This window comes from Lepidochelys kempii, chromosome 10 (genome assembly GCF_965140285.1).
Source record: "Lepidochelys kempii isolate rLepKem1 chromosome 10, rLepKem1.hap1, whole genome shotgun sequence".
Classification (NCBI taxonomy): domain Eukaryota; kingdom Metazoa; phylum Chordata; order Testudines; family Cheloniidae; genus Lepidochelys; species Lepidochelys kempii.
Genome location: NC_136389.1, coordinates 50929851 through 50954401, shown reverse-complemented (window position 1 = coordinate 50954401; position 24551 = coordinate 50929851). Strand labels below are relative to the sequence as shown.

Genomic DNA, 24551 nt, shown 5'->3' with positions numbered 1-24551 from the left:
CCAATAGTGATCGTTCCAAAAGTAATGGATTATTTTTGAAGATGTTAACACCATCTGAAAAAGATTGGGTATGCACAGTAAGTATTCTCTCTAGCTTCTGGGAATCTTATGCAGCAGTTGGCTTGTGTGCGTGCTCTATAAATGATGTACACACAACTATCGCCTAAGCATATATATAGTAGTCTGTGGAGGGGCTGTCACAGTTGAAGTTAAGGGCACCCCACGTAAGGTTTCAGGTGTCAAGTCTAGCTCACACCTTTCTCAGGCTGGGATCCCACGAAATGTATGTCTACATCCAAGGGTTTTAGGCTCCAGACTCCTGCAGTTCATTGTGATCACCTCAGCAGGTGTGACTTCAGCAGCTGCAATTCTTGTCTCTCTGGGCAATAACAGGGTTATTCAGTGACCAGACTACGTTCATGAAGAAAAGTACTATTTATTTAGAACCAAAGCATTTAAGAGAAAACATCTTACAAACAATAAACAGCTGTTCTGCATGCCTGGCTTACCAGCTAGTGTTAAGGACCATATACTAAGGTCAGGGCTGATATTTTATACAGTTTCAAGTTCTTTGTTGTCTTAGTCATCTTAAACCAGGTCAAACTAGTCTATTCAGCACAGGGTCCAGAATGTCGGGGCAATTTGTTCCTGCAAGCACCACCACGTTGGTGTGGGAGTAGAACCCATCCGTTTCGACCAGCAGCTGGTTCAGGGTGTTTTCCTGCTTGCTCTGCCCCCCGAAGTTCCCCCAGCCCCTCTTCCGGCTGACGGCGTCGATCTCATCGATGAACAGGATGCAGGGGGCATGTTTGCGGGCCAAGGCAAACATGTCCCGAACCCGGGCAGGCCCCACGCCCACAAGATATGCTTCAGGGGGTGTAGCGTCAAAAGACTTACTCTGCGTTGTTTCAGTATTGGGAATTTGCATTATTTACCCCCAAGTGTCTTTAGGTCCATTAGCTCACCCACTGATCCAGGAATACAATCACTAACAAGCCTATAAATATGCCTATAACATTTTATAAGGTTGATAAGTCTTTGGCCCAGATTTTTAAAAGTATTTGGGCATTACTGCTCTCAGCATTGCAATGCCTTGCTGATTTAAGAGCCTAAATCTCATTCCAAAAGAGGTTTAGGCACTTAGTAGCCTAACTCCCATTGACCAAATGTCTACTTTTTTCCCTTGCACTCTCATCTGTTAGTATTCATATATTGTCTCATGTCTTATAACTAGATTGTAAGATCTTTGGGCTATCTTTTTGTTCTGTGTTTGTGCAGCACCTTAGCAGAATGAGGTCCTGGTTCATGACTGGGGCTCCTAGGCACTATAGTAGTGCAAATAATTAGAATAAAATGATGAGTAATACTACATTTTTAAAAGTTCTGGTTTTTTTATTTGAACTGTTATAGTAACAGAGAAGGCCAATATTCCATTAATGTCCCTTAAAACTTTGAAATGGATGCAGGCCTGCAGCATTACCAAGATGATGTTCAATAACTAGCAGTCCTCTAACATCTGAAATATACAGAAAAGTTATAAGAAAAGGAGTACTTGGGGCACCTTAGAGACTAACCAATTTATTTGATGCATCCGATGAAGTGAGCTGTAGCTCATGAAAGCTTATGCTCAAATAAATTGGTTAGTCTCTAAGCTGCCCCAAGTACTCCTTTTCTTTTTGCGGATACAGACTAACATGGCTGCTACTCTAAAACCTGTTAGAAAAGTTATAGTACGCTTGAGTCAATTTCCTCCCAATTTCTGGCTGTATTTTGATCAGAAGTAGAAAGGTATATTCAACACTAAATGTATGCCAGAGAACCTTGTAGAGGTATATTAACACTATGCCCAGACTCTTATCTGCTTTTCCCAGAAGTATATCTAATATTTGACTATGCTAAACCTACCGTCTACATTCCTTAGCCTTGCAAGAATGTATTTCTTGTGCCCACCACAGTATCTGTGCCTCTTTCAGAGCTAAATTAGGAATGGGTTATGTCATAAATATAAAGGAAAGGGTAACTACCTTTCTGTATACAGTGCTCTAAAATCCCTCCTGGCCAGAGGCAAAACCCTTTCACCTGTAAAGGGTTAAGAAGCTAATGTAACCTAGCTGGCACCTGACCCAAAATGACCAATGAGAGGACAAGATACTTTCAAATCTGGAGGGGGGAACAAAGTGTTGGTCTGTCTGTGCTGAGGTCTGTCTGTGTGATGCTTTTGCCAAGAACAGATCAGGGTTACAACTCCTGTAAAGTTAGTAAGTAATCTAGCTAGAAATGCGTTAATTTCCTTTTGTTTAATGGCTGGTAAAATAAGCTGTGCTGGATGGAATCTATATTCCTGTTTTTGTGTCTTTTTGTAACTTAAGGTTTTGCCTAGAGGGACGCTCTATGTTTTGAATCTGATTACCCTGTAAGGTGTTTACCATCCTGATTTTACAGAGGTGATTCTTTTACCTTTTCTTTAATTAAAATTCTTCTTTCAAGAACCTGATTGATTTTTCATTGTTCTTAAGATCCAAGGGTTTGGGTCTGTTTTCACCTGTAGAAATTGGTGAGGATTCTTACCAAGCCTTCCCCAGGAAAAGGGGTGTAGGGCTTGGGGGGATATTTTGAAGGAAGTCGTCTCCAAGTGGGCTCTTTCCCTGTTCTTTGTTTAAAACGCTTGCTGGTGGCAGCATACGGTTCAAGGACAAGGCAAAGTTTTCACCTTGAGGAAGTTTTTAACCTAAGCTGGTAAGAATAAGCTTAGGGGGTATTTCATGCAGGTCCCCACATCTGTACCCTAGAGTTCAGAGTGGGGAAGGAATCTTGACAGGTTATAAATACCAAAAACAGATTTTAACAATATGTTATGTCAGGTTTAATAATCCGCACTGTCTTTCTACCTATTTACATATTTATTTTTAGTGCACAAAGTAGGAACTGTTTACAATATACTAGTACCTAAGTATTCTATTTAGCTGTCCCTCTAAATTTAGTGTTATTTTCCTACATGTAAGTTCATGTGGTGTTGTCTACTAAGGTTCATGTTTCAAATGAACATATTCCCTCTCCAGAAATGTTTGCATTAGATGATGATGCTGAACAATATATAAAAATAGAATGGAGCCTAGTTCTCATTTCAGTGGATGCTGGAACTCGTTAAAGCCAGTATTCACTAAGGAATTGTTAGAAATCTGGGGATCCTTTTGTAATCACAAAAGTTATTTAAATTCTTTAGTAGCAAATTAGGACTAACTATAATCAATATATCATCTGCATAAAATGCAACCTTTTCCCGTTTTCCTTGTAATCATTCCTAAAATATCTCTACTGTCTTTGGCCTCTACAGAAACAGTACCATAATAATTACAAAAAATAATTACAAAAATGCCAAGGGCTCAGTAAACTTGTTCTCCAGATTATTATGCTCTCTTTATTTTTTATGCTCTATTCACCTTTATGGACGTTCTTTTTCTGACCTACTGTATTTTGCCTGTGTATAGCAATGTATCCTGGGTAGACGACCCAGAGCTTCTTTCAGATATACTCTTTTGGTCCAATCAAATATCTATTTGGTATCTAATTATAAAAGCATACAAATTAAGAAGGCCACCCAAGCAACTTATATAAATATGTAAAGTCATGTATATCATAATGCTATATAAATAATGAAAATAACATTGTCCATTATTTGACTTATTCTTATTAATCATGTTTGATCCCTTTGACACTGGGGAAGTACGTATCCCCTGTCAAGGCCAAAACTATTCAAAATCAATAGGTATTTGCATTAAGGAAGAGAGGCAAAGTACAGAAATCATGTGGTGGTATAAGTTACACATAAGTAAGTGGGGGTAAGGAGTTTAAATGACTGCAGAGCAATCTACGTTGGTGTAACTTACATGCTGAACAAATGTCAGAAAGTTAAATTTAAGTGGAAGAGAAGAACTACTTGAAAGTATCCTACTGTTTTAGTTTCTTTACTGCTGCACTTCTCCCTTTTTGCCACTTAATGTATGAGTTACACCAGTTAAGTCCCTGATCTTGCAGGCTGATCTGTGAAGATGATCTTTTATTACCTGTATGGAGACCCATTGATTATAATGGAGCTCTGCATGGTACAGGGATCTACCTGCACAGAACCCCACTGACCTCATTGGCTCTCTATACAGATGCAAGGGACCATCTGCACTGATTATCTTGCAGAATTAGAGCTTTAGTGTCAGACTAAGGAGAGGAATGATGGTCCAGTTGTTATGGCACTAGTCTGGGACTCAGGAGCACCAGGTTGAATTTCCTGCTTTGCCACAAACTTCCTGTCTGACCTCGGGTAAGTGATTAAGTCTGATGCTACCTCATTTCCCCATCTGTAAAATGGGAATAATAATACTTGTTTGCCTCACAAGGGTGTGCTATGAAGACAAATACATTAAAGTTCATGAGGCACACAGATAATATGGTAATGGAGACTATGCAAGTACCTAAATAGAGAGACGATAAACTCCCTTACACCTACAGACAAGTGAGTAGTATATATAACCTTGGCGCAATGAGATTATGCTTCCAGATAATTGTAGTACAAATATTCTCTCTTTCTTATAGTCTCAGACAAGACTTCTAATTAAAAAATGTCATCCAAACATTTTCCCAATTTCTTTCAAAAACTTAAAATACTCTCCATCAGGACTTTCGAACTCTAAAGACCTCTGCTTTTCAAGTTTTAATTGCTTCATTCACTTCTATTATAACAGATTTTTCAGACAGGGCTTTTTAATTAGCATTTTAAAAGGACTGATTTTAGTATCCCATTTGCTAATTTCCTACTACTTTGCTTTAGTCTGAAAAAAAAAATGCACTTCACAGAATTTTGTGAAAAACATCTTATTTTACTAATAGAACTGAGCAGTTTGCTCTTTTTATCTGTAATTAACTTCCAATTTACTTTTTGCATTACTGGTTCTGATGGATGATTCATAGGAGTCACTTTAGTAGGGACTTTTAGAATCTCCATTTCTGGTTAAGTGGACCCTATTAAAGATACCAGAAATCAAAGTATTATTTATGCAGTTATTTTGATATACACAATTATATGCTTAATGCTAGCTATTGCAATATTAACATTTTGTTCAAGTTCAAAACACCCAGTGGAAAATTAGTTTCTTTATTTATATATGTTATTTACTACCATAAAAATATTTACACATTCACCAGATCCAGGAGTGGATTTACAATGAAACAAACCATGTGGTGGCACAGAGCCCCCAATGACACGGGGGCCTCCAAAATGCAGGCCAAATATCTGACAACCTGCCCCCAAGTCCCGGCTGGTGGTGCAGCAGAGCTCAGGAAGGCAGGCTGCCTGCAGGCCGTGGCCAGTGGTCCCACAGCGGCCAGCTGCTGGCATGTGTCTGCGTGCCCCTGGCGGGTGGGGGAGTTGGCTCCACATGCTGCTCCTGCCCCAGGCAGCTCACGGAGACCTGCTGCCCCCTCCCCACAAGGGGCATGCAGAGATGTGCCAGCAGCAGGGCTAAGGCAGCTCCCTGCCTGCTCTGCCTCTCTCCCTCCTCGCCACTTCGCTCCTGGAAGCGGCCAGCATGTCCCTGTGGTCCCTGGGTGTATGTGTGTGTCTGCGCGCTGCCCCTGCCCCAAGCGCTGACTCCGCAACTCCCATTGGCCAGGAACTGTGGCCAATGGGAGCTGCAGGGGCGGAGCCTGCAGGCAGCAGTGCACAGAGACGCCCTGCCTCGCTGCCCACCCCCCGCCTAGGAGCCGCTGCTGGAGGGGTGTGTGTGCAGGTTGCTTTGGGAGCCGTGCTGCCCAAGTTAAGCGCCACCCCTCTGCCCCCTTCCCACACCCCAATCCCTTGCCCCAGCCCAGAGCCTGCACCTCGCACCCAAACTTCCTCCCAGAGCCCTCACACCTTACCCTTTCCCACACCCCAACCCCGTCCCAGTCCAGAGCCTGCACCCAAACTTCCTCTCAGAGCCCACACCCCTTCCCCCTCTTCCCACACCCCAGCCCAGAGACTGCACCGAGCACCCAAACTTCCTCCCAGAGCCTGCCCTCCATACCCCCTCCTGCACCCCAACCCCCTGTCCCAGTCAAGGTACCTCACTTTATTTTCATTTATTTCCCATTACTTATAGGAGGAGGATGAAGAAAAAAAGAATAAAAAATGGGGGAGATAAGAGAGAATGTTCTTTTTCTTAGCTGGTCCCGAGGGGGGGCCCCTGAAAATGAAGCTGCACAGAAGGCCCCACTAACTCTAAATCCGCCACTGATCAGATGACCCTCGATATATTTAGCATAATGATGGGCATGTACCTTGACTTTAATCCTTTTCAATCTTGCAACATCTATTTTACCCAAATGGCACCCATTTGCAAGCAAATTCATGGGTATGAATTAAAAATAATTTATCTTTTATGTGCTGGAAAGTCAATAAACTACATCCAATACCTTTAACCAGAAACTACCATAATAAAATACCTTTCATGCAATTCCTACATAAGGTTAGTATATATATAGCTCTTAAGAAGCAAATTTGATTTAGGAATACAGACAGTGCAATGTGGTCAAAGATCAATCGCAGCCAGAACCTTAAATTTGTGATAAACAATAGAAATGTTGCTGACTGATTTTTGGAGTGCTCAGAAAATTGCTTGCTCCAAATTTATATTAATGATATTAAACATGAGAACAGCACATATTTTCATGACACATTAGGCCAAAATGGCTAATTTTATAATCTTATGCTGAAACCTGCATGTAAACTACAAATTGCAAACTAAGGATTAAATCCTACATCTTGAACACCTAAAATTAATGGGAGTTCTGGTGTGCAGTGGATGCAGAATCAATCACTCAGTGTATGTAAAGTAAGAAATTGTCAAGACTAAACAAGAAGATATATGTTCCCAATGTATGAAATGTCATTTTTTACTGCAGAGCATTCTAATCCATATAACAGGCCACTGGACGACTACACTGGAAAAACTACCATGTAAGCAATCGCTCCTTGGATGGCTTATGCTGACTGCATTATGCCTTCTGCAGACATGAATAATCTCAATATGACATTCAGCATATTAAAACAAAGAGCATACAGGAAAAAAATAATATAAAAGTGTTAAAGTATTGATTTTCATTAAGGTAAACAATTTTCATTAAGGTCTGACATGATGAAGTACTGTTTAATATTTTGCATCCGATGAAGTGGGCTGTAGCCCACGAAAGCTTACGCGCTAATAAATTTGTTAGTCTAAGGTGCCACAAGTACTCCTGTTCTTTTTGCAGATACAGACTAACACGGCTGCTACTCTGAAACCAAACATGTTATGATGTATACAAATAGGCAGACTGATCTGTTCTGTAAAACAAATAATTGATATAAAATATAGTTTTGATCATTGACAATATGTATAACAATGAAATCCCAAACACATATAATAACCATATTGAAAAGGAGATAAAGAATTGCTAAAAATGATATGAGTTGAAAATGTTCTTCATTTTCTGAGAATAGAGTCTCTGGAGACACAAATACACACAGTAGATACACCTCACACTAGTACCCAAAACATCTTTTAACATAAGGTTAATAAACATTGTGGCTAATAAATATTGTGTTAAAGTCATTTAACCTATTTTTTTCTCTCCTTCTCTCTACAAACTGAAAAGTATTATCAGGTAATACCTCAAATCAGAAATATATTGTTTGAGTATGTCAGTTACTTCTATTTTCTGTTTTCTTATGTACCTTTTTAAAAGTATATATTATGTTAATAAAGGAAAAATCAATAAAGCATTTAAAAATCAGTTTTACTGCTAAGCCCCCACTCAGGGCTGGGAGGAGAGTGAGGCCCACTGGAGTTGCAGGAGCATCAGATGTGTGGATGGAATTAGTGGGTTGTTTAGGGAGCAGAACTGATGTGGGGGCTGGGGAGACAGGATTGATCTTGGGTTGTGGGGGCAGAATTAATTGCTGGGCAGGCAGATGGACAGATGTGAGAGCGACAGCTGCTGCAGTGGGGGCCAAAATCAATACATCTGGGAGAGACAGCCACATTAATTCTCACACACATACACTGGAGGAGCAGGGGGAATTAAAAAAATAGAAGACAGACCAAAAAGCAAAACTCATAGTAGTATGTTTTTAAAGAACTCATGGCTTTGGAGGGTCTAACTCAAGGGTGGGCAAACTTTTTGGCCCAAGGGCCACATCGGTGTTGCAAAAGTGTATGGAGGGCCGGGTAAGGAAGGCTGTGCCTCCTGCAAGAGCCTGGCCCCTGCCCCCTATCTGCCCCTCCCACTTCCCCCCCCCCATCAGAACCCCAGACCCATCCAATGCTCCTTGTCCCCTGGCCCCTAACCACCCCCCAGGACCCCACCCCCTATCCAACTCCCCCTTCTCCCTGTCCCCTGACTGCCCCGACCCCTATTCACACCCCTGGCCCTAACTGCCCCCCAGGACCCCACCCCCTATCTAACCCTCCCTGCTCCCTCCCATCTGCACAGACCCCTATTCACACCCCCGCCCCTAGAGAGCCCCCCCCCCGGGACTCCCATGCGTATCCAAACCCCCTTGTTCCCTGTCCCTTGACTTACCCCCCCCCCCAAAAACCTCAGCCCCATCCAACTGCCCCCTGCTCCCTGTCCCGCAGGACCCTTTACCCCTTATCCAACCCCGCCTTTACCATGCTGCTCAGAGCAGCAAAGCCCTGGGTCAACAGGATGGTACATGTCTGGCATGATGTCCAAACATAAGGCCATCTGTGATGCCTGCCATAGGCTCATACACATGGCCTACAGCATCTGAGCACGGGCCACAGATGTGCAGCACAGCGTCCAAACAAGGACAACCCCATTGTGCCCAGTGTTAGCTGCCTGCCAGGTCATTCTCAAGCTGCATGAGAGCCAGAGGAGAGGTCTGAGAAACAAACCCCTCATTACCTCAGCTGCGGCAGGTGTGATGCCCCTGCTGTGCCCAGGCCCTTCCGGGACCCCTCCAGGCAGGGCTTAGAGTGGCAGGGGGGCTCGCACCCCTGGCTACATGTATAATCAAGCTGAGTCGCGCACATTAAGCACAAAGCTTCCAGCTCAAGATAGACCCTCCACTTTATTCAGACCACTTTAAGCACCGCCCCCATGTATCTTTTGTGATACCCCCGCCCCCTTCGGCCCCCTCGCTTCAGGGCAACAGAGCAGGCCGCTCCTTTCCCGCCCTCCCCTTCAGAGGAGGAGAGCACGCGCCCCGCGGGGAGGGACACAACGAGTCCCTAACGGTTTCCGGAGCGCCCCGAAGCGGGGGTGTCTCGCCCCGTGCCCCGCCCACTCCTCCTCTCCCCCCCCGCCCCCAGCGAGGGGCAGAGCAGGGTAGCCTCGCCGCGCTGGGGAGACGCTCCTTCCTCGAGTGTGAGGCGGAGCTGCCTGAGGCTGCGGCTCCGCGCGCTCTCTGGGCTGCCAGGCGGCGCCGCGCTGCGCTGAGCCGAGCCGAGCCATGGCGGAACGGGGAATCCAGGCGCGGCGCGTCCTCTCCCCCGGCAGCCGCCTCCTGTTCCTCCTCACCTGCCTCTTCGTGCCCCTGCTCGGGGTGCCCGGTCCGGCCGGCAGAGCCACCGCCGCCAGGGGCAGCGCCCGCACCCCCTACACGGGTAAAGGGACCACGGCTGCACGCTCCCCGGTGTGGGCTTTGGGGGTGTCGGGGAGGCAGCCGCGTGTGTGTTAGGAGGGAAGGTGAAGTGAGGCTGAAGAGGGGTTAGGAGAGGGGGATATAGCGGGTATGTTGGAGATCGTGGAGGGGTTTGGAGAAGGGGTATGTGGGGGGTGTCGTGGAGGGGTTTGGGGAGGGGGATGTAGGAGAGGGGGTCGTGGAGGGGTTTGGGGAGGGGGATGTAGGAGAGGGGGTCGTGGAGGGGTTTGGGGAAGGAGGATGTAGGAGAGGGGGTCGGGGAGGGGTTTGGGGAAGGAGGATGTAGGAGAGGGGGTCGTGGAGGGGTTTGGGGAGGGGGATGTAGGAGAGGGGGTCGTGGAGGGGTTTGGGGAAGGAGGATGTAGGAGAGGGGGTCGGGGAGGGGTTTGGGGAAGGAGGATGTAGGAGAGGGGGTTGTGGAGGGGTTTGGGGAGGGGGATGTAGGAGAGGAGGTCGGGGAGAGGTTTGGGGAAGGAGGATGTAGGAGAGGGGGTCGTGGAGGGGTTTGGGGAAGGAGGATGTAGGAGAGGGGGTCGGGGAGAGGTTTGGGGAAGGAGGATGTAGGAGAGGGGGTCCTGGAGGGGTTTGGGGAAGGAGGATGTAGGAGAGGGGGTCGTGGAGGGGTTTGGGGAAGGAGGATGTAGGAGAAGGGGTCGTGGAGGGGTTTGGGGAAGGAGGATGTAGAAGAGGGGGTCGTGGAGGGGTTTGGGGAAGGAGGATGTAGAAGAGGGGGTCGTGGAGGGGTTTGGGGAAGGAGGATGTAGGAGAGGGGGTCGTGGAGAGGTTCGGGGAAGGAGGATGTAGGAGAGGGGGTCGGGGAGAGGTTCGGGGAAGGAGGATGTAGGAGAGGGGGTCGGGGAGAGGTTCGGGGAAGGAGGATGTAGGAGAGGGGGTCGGGGAGAGGTTCGGGGAAGGAGGATGTAGGAGAGGGGGTCGGGGAGAGGTTTGGGGAAGGAGGATGTAGGAGAGGGGGTCGGGGAGAGGTTTGGGGAAGGAGGATGTAGGAGAGGGGGTCGGGGAGAGGTTTGGGGAAGGAGGATGTAGGAGAGGGGGTCGTGGAGGGGTTTGGGGAAGGAGGATGTAGGAGAGGGGGTCGGGGAGAGGTTTGGGGAAGGAGGATGTAGGAGAGGGGGTCGGGGAGAGGTTTGGGGAAGGAGGGGGTCGGGGAGAGGTTTGGGGAAGGAGGATGTAGGAGAGGGGGTCGGGGAGAGGTTTGGGGAAGGAGGATGTAGGAGAGGGGGTCGGGGAGAGGTTCGGGGAAGGAGGATGTAGGAGAGGGGGTCGGGGAGAGGTTTGGGGAAGGAGGATGTAGGAGAGGGGGTCGGGGAGAGGTTTGGGGAAGGAGGATGTAGGAGAGGGGGTCGGGGAGAGGTTTGGGGAAGGAGGATGTAGGAGAGGGGGTCGGGGAGAGGTTCGGGGAAGGAGGATGTAGGAGAGGGGGTCGGGGAGAGGTTCGGGGAAGGAGGATGTAGGAGAGGGGGTCGGGGAGAGGTTCGGGGAAGGAGGATGTAGGAGAGGAGGTCGGGGAGAGGTTTGGGGAAGGAGGATGTAGAAGAGGGGGTTGTGGAGGGGTTTGGGGAAGGAGGATGTAGGAGAGGGGGTCGGGGAGAGGTTCGGGGAAGGAGGATGTAGGAGAGGGGGTCGTGGAGGGGTTTGGGGAAGGAGGATGTAGGAGAGGGGGTCGTGGAGGGGTTTGGGGAAGGAGGATGTAGGAGAGGGGGTCGTGGAGGGGTTTGGGGAAGGAGGATGTAGGAGAAGGGGTCGTGGAGGGGTTTTGCATACTATGTCAACTCTTTGAAAGACCAGACTCAAACATTTTAAATCTGATTTGAAGAACAAGTCAAGGCTTGAGCACTAGCTTTGCAGTCCTTAGGGCCAGTGCAGAAGTAGAGCTCAGAAGAATTTTTTATTTGATTTTTAATTAAAGTAATCTAGAGCGACCACGATTAAACAGACACAGCTTTATTTACCAGAAGATAGGGCAAAAACCCCACAAACAACCTTGTTTAGAGGTTGAGTCTTTTTTTCTTTGCCCTTGTCAAGCAAAATTTCTCTGGGTGCACACATACATATTTACAAATACTGATCACAACATCTCATTAGGTGGTTGTACAACTACTCCAAATAATGAAGAATGCTATTGTTGTTATAATATCAGACCTTCGTGGGGTTTTTTTTTGTTGTGTTTTGTTCTCTGTAAGGTGTATTGCATTTATTCACAGCTGATGTGGTCATGGATTTGTGATGTATCTGCTTTGTGTGTTTATCTACATGCCAGAGGCAAACCATAGGAATGCTTATGATACATGATAAATATTTATTATTGTTGAAATACCATTCTTATGGATTTATGATAAAATTCTGCTTGACTTATTCATTGAGTTAACCCTGTTGAAGTCCCAGGGGCTAATCTCAAAGTAAGGATTTGAGTTGTACAGTTTAAATTATAAAACACTCCACAAAACAAAATTGTATAGATAAAACTGTGCAAATTTAAAAGGGTAGTCAGCTCAAGCTTGTCCCAAAATACAGATGTTGTAAAATATTGCTTTTACAGAATTTAAGAGCAGTGAAATGTATAAGTCTTCCAAACAGTTGGTTTTAGATAAATATTCCACCCAGTTTAAAGTCCTAACATGGCAGTATTAAAAGCCTGAAAGTTAAACTCACTTGAAGCAAAAGTGAAATTGACTTAATTGACTTTCATTTTCTAAACTGGGATGCAAAAAATAAACAGTGCAAATCCTGAAATTTAAACTGGATTAAAACTGTGAACTTTAGTTTGAAATGTAACAAATCCTTACCTACGTTACTATCATGCTAAAAGTGATTTTTAAAGTTACTGTGAATTGTAGTAGTTGGAAGAATTATGTTTTCACTAAATGAGTCTCATCACAATAGAAAGAATAATTATATAGAGCTGTTAAAAAAAGGTCATAGTCAGGTACTTTTGTGGAGCCAAATCTTGCCCTTGGGTACAAGCATGCAACTTTTTCTTCAGTGAGAACTATCTGTATGTATTTGAAGGGAGAATTTGTTTCTCTCTTGGCCATTTTAACTAAAATAAAATTGTAATTTACTAAAAAATAGAAATTGGTGGTAGATATTTAACTAGTTGTTTGAAAACTGTGGTGCATTGGGGCAGTAAACTATATTATAGTATTGCTTTAGAATAGTATATTAAAATTGTGGGGGAAATCCTTTACAAGTTATTTAGTAAACAATTTATCAGATGTAGGTGTACTAAATTCCGTATCACTTGGTTATTATGTATGCTTTCTAAACCCTTGAAAATTAAACTTCAGTTTTCTATTCATTACAACGTGGCTATGTGTGAGTGTGCATGTTGTAACTTTCTTCCTAGATTCAGAGTAGCAGCCGTGCTAGTCTGTATTCGCAAAAAGAAAAGGAGTACTTGTGGCACTTTAGAGACTAACCAATTTATTTGAGCCATAAGCTTTCGTGAGCTACAGCATCCGATGAAGTGAGCTGTAGCTCATGAAAGCTTATGCTCAAATAAATTGGTTAGTCTCTAAGGTGCCACAAGTACTCCTTTTCTTTCTTCCTGGAGTACTGTACAAACTGTCGTTGTTTGTTGCAAAACAAAATATGAGTTGATTGCCTTTAAATCAGTGAAGTGTTTTGTAATATAGAAGAATTTCAACTTAAAGGATAAGAATTAGTTTTCTGAAGTGAACTCTGAGAGAAGCTGCATCTGTTAGAATTGTTGGACAAAGTTTCCTATATTTATCAGTTTACTTATATCATGATTCTCCTTTAAATGATTTTGCTTTCTTTTGCGAATATAAAAAAATTGAATTTTCCAGTAGACTGTAGAGAAATTAGGGAAGGGACCTCTTGTATAGTTCCACTCTGTCCAGAAATGAAAATCTTAATTTTTTATATTCTGGCAAATACATATGGAAAACATACTGGCATATCTTCTGAAATCTACTACTGTTCTTGCATACTAAAGAAGAGTACCTGATTTGTACAAGCCATGGGGACATTACATACCTGTGTATCTGAGATTGGAATCTAGTTGCATGAGCAGAATTCTGCTGTGGACAGATGATGTACCAGTGCACAACCTCTGCAGCATCAAGGGCTGCACTGGCAACTTGCCAGGAGCCTGAGGGCTGTACCTTATTTGTATAAGTATTTACAAAATTGTCAATTTAATTCCATGATGTGTACAGAATAAATTAAATTTGTATGAATAAAATGTTTCTAACCTTAAAATCCTTCATTATGTCTTTTCCTTTTCCTCTTTCCACTTCCCACTTTACTTTGTACACTTTTCCTACTTTTTCTCTCTCCTTCAACCTTTCAGATGTCTTTTTTCCTTCCAGATTTCCCCATCAGTTGTTTAATTGCAGCCTTCCCCAACATTCTGCATGTCCCTTCTTCTGTCCTCACTGCCAGGTCCCTGGTCAGCAAGAATGATGCCTTTCCCCCATCCTGTTCCTAGGCTGATAGTGGCCTATCCCATTGACTTCAATGAGGCCAGGATTGCCACACAGTGGCTCTGCTTTCCACTCCGAGGCTGCCAGCCAGCATCTGGCATTTGGTTTCTTCATCTACATTAGCTGTTCAGCAGGAAGTAGACATCACTTCTGCTCCCCACTGAACTTATCACTGAGCAGAAGAAACTAATGCTAAACCAAAGAAGAATATTGCTAGGGCTCTTCAAAGCAGTGCATTTTATCATATGCACAACAGTGGTGCTGGTATTCAGTGACCCTGGAGACTGGTGGAGCAATAAACATCTTGGCAAGCCATAGGTTGAGACATTGTTATCTTTTAATATTTACAGTCGTGCCCACAATATGCTAAGCACAGTACAGGCATTCAAGAAGGGTGGCAGTGTAAGGTCTGAGGAGCTCTTAATCTAAGGACTGACAGACATGGGCAAGGGAAAAAATAGGTAATCTATATATGTCAACTTGATTCTCTGTAAGCAGCATGGCCATATACTATGATGATGCTGGTTTTCAGCAAGACTTGCAAAATCCATTAACTAGTGGTAAGTAGTAAGCTTTCCCTGCTGCCAAGCCATTAGTAGATATTTTGCCGAAGTTTTGATTTAAACGTTCCTTGCTTTTCTGACTGCAATAATAACCTTCTAAATGTGAACATAAAAAAATCAGTGTTGCCTTCTTTACTTCACAAACACAGCTCTGTTCGTCTGCTCATCTTTATAACGTTGCCAAGCAGTACCAGCACAGGGGAGGGATAGCTCAGTGGTTTGAGCATTGGCCTGCTAAACCCAGGGTTAAGAGTTCAATCCTTGAGGGGGCCATTTAGGGATCTGGGGCAAAAATTGGGGATTGGCTCTGCTTTGAGCAGGGGGTTGGACAAGATGACCTGCTGAGGTCCCTTCCAACCCTGATATTCTATGAAACAAACTTAAAAAATCTGGTCAGTCACACAGCCGCTTTTCAAATTTTTGCAGTTGTCAGTGTGAAACTGTCAAGTACATCCATTTCACTCTGCTGCTGCTGCCTGGGAAAAAGGAGTAGTAGAAGTATGCTCTGGGGTTATTTGCTTGGATAGAGAATAATTCTGCTCCCTGCAATAGCTAGACGGCTCTGATGGTGGGAGAAGAAACAGAAGGCTCTTCCTTTCTAGAAGCTAGAGAGAGTGAAGCTTCATACTCATAAGATATATACTGGCCAGAGCTGATACAAAAAACAAAGCCTCCCCCCTGCATCCCATCCCAAAAAAAGGAAAATACAAATACTACCACCCATTTCCTTTTTATATCAGTTAGGCATGAGGGAGGGAAATCACTCCCCCAACCAACGTAGCCATACCAACAAAAGCCCAGTATAAACAAAGTTATACTCAGAAAAAGGTCCTTTTGCTGGTACAGCTTATTTCATTCAAAGAACTGTTAGTTATATTGGCAAAAACACTCTTACTGGTTCAGAGCAAGTCTGCATTACAAAATTAGGTCGACCTGAGTTATGTCAACGTACAGCTGCTACAGTAATTACATCTCTTTTGCATGTCTACACGATGCTTCTTGTGTCATCAGTGCGCATCCTCACTGGCAATGCTTGCATTGATGCAGACAGCAGTGCACCCTGGGTAGCTATCCCACTGTGGAACTCACCACCATCTAGCACAGGGTGTTTTGGGAAGGGTTTACAATGCCTCATTGGGGCAAACGAGTCATACAGGAGTGATTGGGAACATGGTTTCAATGTTCCGTGATGTAGTTTTCTCCATCCCAGAATTTTATCTGCATCCCATAATGTTTCACGCATTTTTTCAAAAGCCGTGCAAACCCGTGCATCCTCCATCTCTCTGAGAAGCATGCACAGTTCTGCACTGTTTTGATGAGTGTTGCAAGCACAATGCACCTGATCCTGCAGTATCTGCAGAGGAACCGTGGGAAACTTGACAATTCTTTGGAGATCAGCTTGCTGTGGGATATGGAAAGAAATAATTCAAGGTTGTTGTTGGCATTCACAGAGCAGCTGCAGATGGTAGAGCACTGGTTCTGTGGACGAGAAACAAGCACTGACTGGTGGGATCACATCATTATGTAGGTATGGGATGACTAGCGGTGGCTGCTGCTCTTTCAGATGCACATGGCCACATTCCTGGAACTGTTTGCGGAGCTTGCTCCAGCACAGCAACACCAAAATGAAACTGCACTGACAGTGGAGAAGTAAGTGGCAATTGCTGTGTGGAAGCTTGCAAGGCCAGGTTGCTATCAATCAGTCGGGAATCAGTTTGGAGTTGGGAAATCCACTGTATGGGTTGCTGTGATGCAAGTGTGCAGGGCCATTAATGGAATCCTGCTACGAAGGACTGGGCAATGTGCAGGACATACTGGATGGTTTTGCTGCAATGGGGTTCCCAAACTGCAGTGGGGTGATAGATGGCATGCATACCCCTATTTTGGCATCAGACCACCGTGCCACAGAGTACATAAATAGAAAGGGCTACTTTTCTATGGTATTGCAAGTGCTGGGTGATCACTGGGGATGTTTTACCTACATCAATATGGGATGGCCAGGGAAGGTGCATGACGCACACATCTTTAAGAACGCAGGCCTGTTCAGAAAGCTGCAAGCAGGGGCTTTCTTTCCAGACCAGACTTCTCAACATTGGGGATGTTGAAATGTCAACAGTGATCCTGGGAGACCCAACCTATCCATTACTGCCGTGACTCATGAAGCCATACATTGGCCACCTTGACAGCAGCAAGGAGTGCTTCAACCACAGGCTCAGCAGAGGCAGAATTACACTGGCACTGTCTACTCAGGAGATCAGCCCTCAGGGAAAAAAATAGCCCAATGGTTATAGCTGCCTGCTGTGTGCTTCATAATATCTGTGAGGCAAAGGGGGAATAGTTTTTGCCTGGGTAGAGGTGGAATGACTGTCTGCTGACTTTGAGCAGCCAGATACCAGGGCTATAAGAAGACCTCAATGGGGAGCTATAGGGCTCAGGGTGGCTTTGAAAGACCATTTTAATTGTGAGCCACAGTAATGTGTGTTGCGCCTGGCATTGTTTTTTTTGCATCCTGGTATGAACCTTGTAATGGATGCTGTGTGTGTAGTAATATAACATTGCGAATGCACATATTGCTATTATCTGTGAATGATGTCAGCCCCAGCCAGCATATATTGTGAACTAATAAAGATTAAGTGTCCATAAATAGACTTTTATTCCAAACCCATGCTAATAGACATATTTATAATTGAATGAAACTTTATAAATACAGAGAAAAGAACATTTGAAGGGGAAAGAACAGTCATTGTCATTTCACAAACACATATACCAATTGTGTCTCTCACAGGTCAGTGTATGTGCAGCAGCCCCAGATACCATGTGGGAATGAGGGGTGTAAGGAGGTCCTGGAATGTCGTTCTCTATGGGCTGCAGAGGGAGGAGAGCACAGGTCTGTTGAACCTGAAGATCAACAAAAGTCTCCAGCATGTCTGTTTGACGCTTGAGAAGTGCTAGCATCTCCTGCTGCACATCTCTCTCCTTTTCCTGTTCTGTTCTGCAGGGCCCTCTCTGCCTAACTCTACAGGGGAATGAGAAGCAGATAATGAATAGAATTGCTATTTCACTACCTCTTCTAGCATGATTAAAAAGGAGTAAATGAACAGATATGTCCCTGCAATATCAAAGCAAACGACATACTTACCAGAGGTTCTTTCCCCTGCATCAGACTTGCCTGCGCTGGACTCAAAACACAGGTCCTGGCTTGCTGTGCTACTGAATCACTGGTCGCCTCTCCCCCATACTCCTCCTCCTGCTCTTCCTCATCCAACAACTCCTCCTCACTGTTCACTCTGGGGTCTGTGACTCTGACTCCTCTGAAGTATCCGCAGGGCTCTTGGGGGTGGTGGTGGTGTCTCCGCTGAGACATGCATGCAGCTCTTTGTAAAAGCAGCAAATCTGTGGCTCTGCACCAGAGTGACTGTCAGACACCATTGCCTTTTGTTACGCCTGCCGCAGCTCCTTGGCTTTCATGTGGCATTCCTGCGGGTCCCTTTTGTAGCCCTTTTCCCCCATGCCCCAAGCGATTTGCTCGTAGATATTGACTTTTCAGTAGCTGGATTGGAGCTGTGCCTGCACAGCCTCTTCTCACAGACTCAGGACACCCACCACCTCCTGTGTACACCAGGCAAGAGCAGCCTGCAGCATGTAGCCAGCACAGTCAGCTGGGCAGTTGCTAGGTGAGCTCTCCACACCAAGCAAGCAGGAAATGGAATCTCAATAATTCACAGTGATTTAGAGGACAGGGCATATACCTGTGTGTCTGGTAGGGATGTAAAATAGTAACCAGTTAACCAGTAAGCATTAGTGAGCAGCCCCAGCCACGCCGGCTGGCCGACAGGAGCAACCAGCAGTTAACTGGTTAAACGATATAATTTTAATTGTTGAAATGGTTAACTTTTTAAAACAATATTTACATCTCTGGTGCCTGGCCACCAGGCAGCAGAGTTCAAAACAGTGACCAGAGCAGTCATGGTGGGGCACTGTGGGTCATAACACAGTCTCTACACTGTGGGACATAAAGTTTAACATAAATAACACAGTGTTTACACTGACACTGAATTGATCTAACTACGTCAACCTAAGCGCTATGTCTCTTGCAGAGGTAATTATTAAGTCGGCATAGCGGGCGAGTTACATTGCTGGGAGCAACATTTTAGTGTAGAGGTTTACAGAGTTAGGGCAACATAAGCCTTACAGTTCATAAACTCTGTCTTCACTAGGAATGGCAAACCCTTTCTAGTGTAGGAAAGGCCCGAGTAACTGTGGGGATGGCATGAAAGCCTGATTTTTTCACTGCCTTCCAAGTGCATCAATAGTCCAGGAACACACACTGAACATTGTTCATTTCTATTAAAACATATAAAAATTACAAATTACCATTCTGAGTCTTTTTCTGCTTTCCCTAGTGTAAACAATGAGGAGCCCTTGTGGCACCTTCGAATTTTTTGTTTGTGTTGTTTTGTTTCTAGTTTGTCACCTTGCTTTTACAGAAAAAGAAACTAATGATCTACTGTTAAATGGTACCTGGATTGTCAAAGATTTCTTGCCAAAAAAAAAAAAAAAAAAAGCAAAAATATCTTTAGAAAAAGATGGGCAGCAAGGATTGTCTGAAACAATTCTATAGTTTTCACTGGGAAAGAATTTTCCTTTAGCAATTGAAGGATTGAGTTTCAATCTACCTTCAGTTTTTGATTAAATACTTCTGATTTTGGCATGAATGTGGGGGAAATTCAGCATCCAGGACCTCATTAGGTGGGGACAATGAGTTTTGTTTAGAATTGCTGTTTATGTGGTGATGTAGTCTAAAGTACTTTAGGGCTCCTGGCCTTGAACGAAACAATTTTTTGCAATCAGATTACATTTGTGATTAGGACAAATTGACAGGCATCAATTGAATATTAAATTCATTGTCAGTCATGCTCCTTTATTCGGGAGCTTGAATCTGATGCAGTGGAGTGAATATTCCATTGCTCAATGGAGAGGCAAAAAACGACAGAGGTCTCTCTCTGGGCAAAGCATGGTAAACTGCTTCATGCATTGCACCCAATATTGAGATGTAAATTCTTTCATCTCTTCTACCAAGGATTTGAGCATTTTTCATCTTTGAAAAACTCATCAAGAAATAAAGGTGGAAATTCAGTTTAACCCAAAGGTACCTTTGGGGGTTGTAATGAAAGTGTTTGTGTAACTCTAAAAATACTTTTCCTATCAACAGTTGAAGTTTTTCTGAAATAGGGGGATACAAGTTGGACTGAATTTCTAAATAAGTAACTAAATTACTATGTTAAAATGAGGGCAAATGTGATAGAAGGAAGTTAGAAAGAGGTGTAATGATTACTGTAACTTTTTCCATTGCATGACCAGGCAGGGGTGCTGGAACAATTTGTATAGTGGGAGTGCTCAGAGCCATTGAACCAAACTGTAAACCCTGTTATATGATGGAAACCACTTCAAGCCAGGGGGTGGTGCCACACCCCCAGCACCCTAGTTCCAGCACCTATGTGACCAGGAAATCATCAAATCTGTCTGAAGATGTACCTATTATACTTTCAGTTATATGGCCTCTGTTCCCCTTTCACTGCTGCTCTACCAAATCTGCCCATAGATTTGATATTTATAATCTACATATTCTGCTTGTTTGCATCGATGGCAACTATAAAACTTTTTATTCTTTTTTATGAGTTGCAATACAGAAATTGTGTAATTGAGTTCCCCATTCATTGGCACTGGAGAAACACTTTCTTAAATATTTAATTTTAACAATTGAGGTAAGGGCATGCAAATTTCAGTATATTTTGTTAATATTAAGATTTACAAAATTTGCAAAGAGGCTTTATTCTAATTAAGTTTCATGACCAAACTTTAATATGTTATCAAATTTTGATATGCAGTAAGGTATTACTGGTAGCAATTTTCTTTAAAAATCATTTTACTTTAGTTTCTTTAAGTTAGTATTAACACTAGTTATTGGAAGACTGGATGACATGGTGTTTTACACCTCTGGCATTTTGTAGAGCAGTCAGAGATTGAAATAAATGTACAGAGCAAACTCTTCTCACCACTACAGGCTTTTTCTGAAGAACTAGATTGTCCCAGCAGTGTGGGGAAACTTGTGCTGCTTCACCATGGGTCATTTCTATTCTGTGGCTAAAGGAGGGACATTGTTCTTTGGGACTGACAATCCATCACTGCATTCTGACACATTTCAGGATGTGAGTTTGTGATGAATAAGATATTACAGATATATATAAAGTTTGCTGTGCTATAATTGATTGTACCATTATTCCTGTCTCCTGTGAGTACTTAGAGTGGGCGATACATTGTCCCTTTTTTGTTGAAAATATTGTGCTCTACATCTCTGAATCTCAAGGAAAAGAATCATTTTAGTCAAAAGTTTGTTCTTCAGACTTGCTGTTATCTACCCACTTAAAGCACAAAAATGAATCTTTGTAACATTTAAACGTGTTTATAGCTACTTCATAAGTACACTTATTCTTGAGTTGTTACTTATGTTTCCAAATACTGAAAATAAGATGTTCAATATATTCTAATAGGATTAGAAAGTTTAATTTTAGGTTTTTTATTGTATTTCTTGAAAATATAAATACCTGTCAGAAAAACACGTAGGGTAAAATTTCCAAAAATGCCTAAATTAATTTTCAAAAGTGACTTAGGTACTTAGGGGTTCAAGCCTTAAAGTAAGTAAATGGGAATTAAACTCCTAAGTCACTTAGGCATTAAAAAACTGTTCAGTGTTTGGTACAAAGCAGCCATCCCTAATCATAAGATTTTTAATAAAGTGTTACTGTTAATTACGCTAAGCTTATTTTTTTTACTTTGTACTGTTTAAAGTACAGCTTTTAGATTATAGAACTTTTTCACCCTTTTAAAAGTAAGACTCTTGCTTGGTAATGGAGGAGAAGTAAACATGGCTCATTTTTTTTATATTTACCATTCTTGATTATTTATATGCCAATATCAATAAAATCAGAATAGTTTTCAAATACAAAACCATGTCAGGCCTCTGTCAACACTGACTACATTGTTGCTGTCCATAGTGGATTAACCAAATAGGTAGATTTAAAAATGTAGAGCATATGTCATCCCAGGCAACAATTTTAAAGGTGACCTACAAAGGACTTGTTTTTAAAATTGCCCTGTTCTCAGCCCATACGTTCTCCAAATTTAGCAAAGGCTTTTTCCTGATAGTTTTGTACTTTTATAAGTATATTTATACAACGTGGAACAGCATCAAACATCCATTGCATTGGGAAAATGAATTTTAAAAAGGAAATGGCAAACACATACTTTACTCAATGACCAGAAAAATTTGCTCATTCATACTCTTGTTTGGAAATATTTGAAGTGGTGGCAATAGAAAGCTGATGAAAATAATCTTGCTTCTCAGTTCCTTAGTACAGAGCTGTTGACAGTAGGTGAGATTTTAAATAATGTCTTGATCAGCTTTGAATTAAACTGGATATAATAAACAATTGATACAACTTTATCGCTAGCCACTTGAGCAATTAGATCGTTCAGAAATAGCTTCAAGTTTAACTAGAAGCAAGAAAATTATCTTTTCACTGAGAATTGAAATATCCCAGTTATAGATATTATGCCTTAATTAGTAGCACACTCATATCCTAACTTTAAAAAAACCAGTGTGAGATTGACAGCTGTGGATACTGACAGCTTCTTTCTACAGAATAGTTGTCATGTATTTATGTACCAGATATGGACTAGAGTTGCCAGTTTTGGTTTGACATATTCCTGGAGGTTTCATCACATGACATAATCTTTAATTAAAGATTAACCTTTAATTCCTGGAGACTTCAGGACAATCTGGGAGGGTTGGCAACCCTAATATGGACTGATCACAGAGTTTGCTTATACACATCACATGTGTTCATGATAAGATGCTTTAATGCTCTGCCAGACATGGCTGAGGTTCATTTAAATTAGGTATTTACTCATAACACCACCTAGTCGCTGAATAGTATAATACAGTTTAGCATTCCATTACACCTCCCCTTTTATGTTCTACATTCCTGCCATTTACAATGTGTACACTATCATGCTGTCTTTGAAGTATGTATGTCTGCTAAGTGTCTGCTAAGTGTATGTCTGCTAAGTGAATCATGCTGGTTTTCTAATTACACGACCTGCATGCGTAACAACTTGTCATCTGGCTAGCCATTAGTTGCAACAACTGGCTGTGGTTGGTCCAGAATCCTTGAATCATCATTGTCTTGTTCTGCATCTGCCATCTGTAGAGTTTGCTTTGTTGATTGTTCTCTTTGAGGCGCATACTGTCAATGCCAGCTGTTTCTGTTGAACTCTCTACTGTTGGTCTTGATCAAATATGATCTGGATGCTGAATTATTTCTCTTTATGACAGCTAGAGTTGTCCATCCCTTTTCTCCATCCAATTAAACACGAACACAGTGACCAGGTTCTAGACCCAGCAGTTCTCTGAATGACATCTGTTGTAAAAGTGTTCATAAGCTCTTTTAGCCCTTGTATCCAGTTTGGCTACTCTCTTTAGGTCTGGCCACTTTGGAGATGGATTCTTTTCCAAAATTGGAACAGTAGTTCTGATTTTCAGTAGGGGTCAGAGGATTTTTCGGTCTGCATTGTGCTGTCCTTTCAATTTTTTGCCTTTCTGTTGAGACTTGAAGAAATCAAGCTAATCAGGTGCTAATTTTAAGATGTGGATTCTAGCCTATTAGAAACCAAATTATTCATTTCACACAGTCTTCCAAACTACTCTGGACTCTCCCAGCCTTTAATGGTCTGGGCTGAATTTGAATGAGCAGCCTCGACCAGCCTCTTTACTAGCCCTATGTGTCATCCAGTCCAGCTTGATTTTAAAAAAATAATTGATAACAAAAAAGGAGTATTGGCAAAATGATACGGAGTGTTATCTAAGTTACTATCTGGAAGGTATTTAAAATATTTTGTAACAAGCTGCTACCCATACAACCTGTATGAATACAAAAGAGGGCCAGCATAAAGTTTGTAGATTTGGGGGTTTATCATATTGCAAAAAATGTTCGTACTGAAGCCCAAGGTATTGCTTATAAATATGAGTAGCTGATAACTTGAAAAAGTATTGATCTGTGGTCTTGAAAGAGAAAAGGAATTAAAAGGCATCACAGAAGCTATTATTTGCATACTCCCCCAATGAAATAAATTAGATCTTTGGAAAATTGTGCACACCTTTGTTTAAAATGGAATTGAATGCCAAATGTCTAAAATAAACATTTAAGAACATAAAAATCCCATCTACATTAGTGAATTAAATTTCATGTTTAATAGGATTTCCATGTGAACATTTAGAGGCATGTGTAGCCTGAAGATAACAAATTTCTGTTCAAGATATCTCTTTACAGAAGTGTAGAAGATAATGTGAAGTGCCAAGCACCATCAATGCACAACTTTCTATGCTCCTGGTCCAAGGTCAGTTCATGAAGAAAGAATGTCAAACTGCATGGTCACTCAAATTGTATGACAAATTCAACAGATAATTGTCAGTGATAGAAAAGAAAGTTGTATTAATCGTAACACAAAAAAGGATATTTCATGTATTTTCAAAGGATTAGGCTCAAATGTAGAAAACACTTCATGATTTGATGAAGAAATGAAAAATATGGAGACAGAGGAATAGTTCTCTCAGTATATTGTGTCTTCAAGTAGTATAATTTTAAACTGCTGTATAAACTGCTGCAGGGTTTGACAAATTCACTTGCCCACTTATCAGTCACAAATAGGAAACATTCCCTGGCTAGTGAGGGTTACATTCAGCTTCTGCAGAATATAGGATTTCACTAAAAAACAAACAAACAGAAA

The 24551-nt window shown here is 42.7% G+C and overlaps 1 protein-coding gene across 3 annotated transcripts in view; it reads left to right on the top strand.

Moving 5' to 3' along the window:
* Positions 1-9345: 9345 nt before the first annotated feature.
* Positions 9346-24551, top strand: part of CHRNA5 (cholinergic receptor nicotinic alpha 5 subunit) — a 28785-nt gene continuing 13579 nt past the window's right edge. Inside the window, exon 1 of one of the 3 annotated variants that reach the window (XM_073303532.2) lies at positions 9346-9638. In XM_073303532.2, the coding sequence (XP_073159633.2) occupies positions 9485-9638 (154 nt within the window). In that variant the 5' untranslated portion in view covers positions 9346-9484. The remainder of the gene's footprint in view (positions 9639-24551) is intronic. The other 2 variants (XM_073303535.1, XM_073303534.1) reach the window with 2 other exon arrangements.